The sequence below is a fragment of the Cryptomeria japonica genome, chromosome 5 (assembly GCF_030272615.1).
Source record: "Cryptomeria japonica chromosome 5, Sugi_1.0, whole genome shotgun sequence".
Taxonomy (NCBI): domain Eukaryota; kingdom Viridiplantae; phylum Streptophyta; class Pinopsida; order Cupressales; family Cupressaceae; genus Cryptomeria; species Cryptomeria japonica.
In genome coordinates, this window is record NC_081409.1 from 178,806,797 (window position 1) to 178,809,240 (window position 2,444).

At 33.6% G+C, this 2,444-nt stretch overlaps 1 protein-coding gene across 2 annotated transcripts; it reads right to left on the minus strand.

Annotated features, from left to right (window-relative positions):
* Positions 1-361: 361 nt before the first annotated feature.
* On the minus strand, positions 362-2,072 carry LOC131073269 (uncharacterized). 2 transcript variants are annotated; one of them, XM_058009677.1, is made up of 3 exons: positions 1,513-2,072; positions 1,234-1,282; positions 362-577 (listed from the first exon to the last, which is right to left on the minus strand). In XM_058009677.1, the coding sequence occupies exons 1-3, from the start codon at positions 1,665-1,667 to the stop codon at positions 557-559; spliced, it is 225 nt and encodes a 74-aa protein (XP_057865660.1). In that variant the 5' UTR covers positions 1,668-2,072; the 3' UTR covers positions 362-556. The 2 variants fall into 2 exon arrangements, with proteins under 2 accessions (XP_057865660.1, XP_057865659.1); XM_058009676.2 differs by lacking the exon at positions 362-577 and having other exon boundaries at positions 1,095-1,282.
* Positions 2,073-2,444: the final 372 nt, after the last annotated feature.

Here is a 2,444-nt window from a genome sequence, read left to right on the forward strand (position 1 = left end):
TACTCAGCAACCATGTCTTTTAAACTCAATGAGGGTCACTCGCCTTGGAACTTGCTGAATCTAGGGAATCCTGGAGAGTCTTGTAACACTAGCATTAAGACCCTCCCACCCTCCACATGACAAATTTTTGTTATATCCAATCATCATACAAGTGGATCTACATATCCTCAACAGATAATTTATTTTAAATAATAATAAAATTTATATTTTTATATTTACAAAATCGTGAAAGTAAAATTTAAAAGAAAAGTAAAACAAAAGGGAGCTGATAACATCTGGTCTTTTGAAGATAGTGTTTAATTCATAAAACATCTAATCTAATATTAAAGAATCAAAAGTACAGATATTCTGAGACTGAACAAATATAAACCACCATTTAGAAAGACTGCTGGATGGTCCTTTTCAATCATACATTTGGCACTTCTTTAGCTTACACAATACTCTCAACATCCAATGAGGAGAGAGAGAAGCCAAGCCTATTCTCTGATTGCAGTTTTTTGCTTCTAACTTTACAATGTATTACACGCTATCTTCTTGTGGTATGCTCCATTCACTCTCAAACTCTATCAAAACATGGCTGCGTGCAAAATATGAAATTGTTCTCATTAGATCAATATGTAATTTCACAGATTATTTTCTTATATCACCTGTTCAAATTCAAGAAACCTCAACTATAATAATCAGAGCGTCTAGATTATTCGTTCCAAAGAGTTCATATATCCAATGCAATTCCTACAATTTCTCTCAATTTTTGCACCAATACAATATAGCAAGATTTGAAAAATGGATGATAATCATCTGAATATATAAAAAAATCTACTTGAAAAGTCATATCAGATCTTGTCTCAGTTGAAATATAGAAACCATCTAAGAAACCTTAATAGATACATGAAATCTAATCATGCGGATATATTATGTGATTTTGCATCATTGGGTGTCAGGGACTGCAAGGCTTTCAGAGGCATACTCATCAAGAAAATAAATTGTTTATGGTCTCTTATTTTGCATGATGTTTGAGCTTATTACACATGATCTTTGAGTGTAATCTAAAATGTCAATAAAAAAATATTTATAACTGATTGTAAAACAATATTTTAGATAAGATAAATAGTTGAATGCAATCTAAAATGTTGATAAAAAACATTCATACCTGATTATAAAACAATCTTTTAATAGATTTATGATATTCCATGCTGAATTCTTGGGTTTCTTAACAGACTGGAAAACCCTTACCTCAAGATCCACAAGATATTCCCTACCATTGACTTCACCTTTCAAAAGCCTGCTCTGCCATGAAGGACACTGACCCAGTTATATATAAAACATGTATTTGTATCAGAGGACGAGTATTGAAGATTCTGTATTCATCCTCATCCAAGACCCTCAAACCTCAATACTAGAGATTTCAAATGTCAAAAACATTTAACTTAAATTTCAATTGGGTTGCTGCAATCAGTGGTTTTTTTATTTGATATTCCTAGGCTAATAGAAATGCTGAAGTAAAAAATCTACCTCTGAGCTCTGGACAGAAGAGCTTGCAGTGTCTTGAAGAGAAGAACAAATCTCAGCCTCCTCCCTATATTCAACCCTTCTGAGCTTACATTTTCTAGGATTCCCATCTGTAAAGGAACAAGATGAAACATGATCCAAATCCCTTTGTCTACCATGTAAATATCTTATTCTTGTTGGATATGATGCAGACGCTTGCTGTTCTTGTTCTTTATCAGGCAAAGGCAGCTGCTGGGGACCAGATGAAGCATCTGAGATCATTGAGGATTCCTCGTCTGTATTTACTGCATTGCCTAATGCCTTCTTAAAACTTGTAGACACACTATCAAAGTGGGTGGTACTTTTATAAGTAGATGATTTGTCCAAATACCTTGTCCATCCAGACTCAGGTATGTTTTTACTGCTACACATTGTATCTGCACCTATATTTGCAGATACATAGATATATAAGTAGTTTTCAGCTGGAATGGAAGAGACTTTGTAACACTCAACTATTACTTATACACCTACTATAAGTATGGCTCATCATACTACAAGCAATGAAATTGTGGTCCATATTTCTAAACCCAAATCCTAGCAATTCACAAGGCAAGAATTGTATCTGAATCCTCTTACACGCTTACTCTCTGATCTTTCAGCTGTCCTACACAATTCTTTTGTCCCTAAGTTACCATTTAGCCCTAATTTTTTGTCATAATTTTGGCTCTGGACCTTACTTTTATCCAATCTTTTATGTTTTTCAGTTTACAATGAAAGTAAAGATTTATATTTCAGTGTTCTAATGTTTAGAATTAGTCTAACATATTGTAGTGTCCTAAAATTGCACCTCTTATAATTTTGATCGCATTTGGGGACCTCACCTTAGTCTTCTCATCCCCATGCTTGATCAAGATTCATTTATGACTATATCATGCAATAAATGTCCACCTTGCATT

Excerpts from the sequence above, each read along its gene's own strand:
- LOC131073269 (XM_058009676.2), bottom strand. The coding sequence starts at position 1,920 with ATGTGTAGCAGTAAAAACATACCTGAGTCTGGATGGACAAGGTATTTG.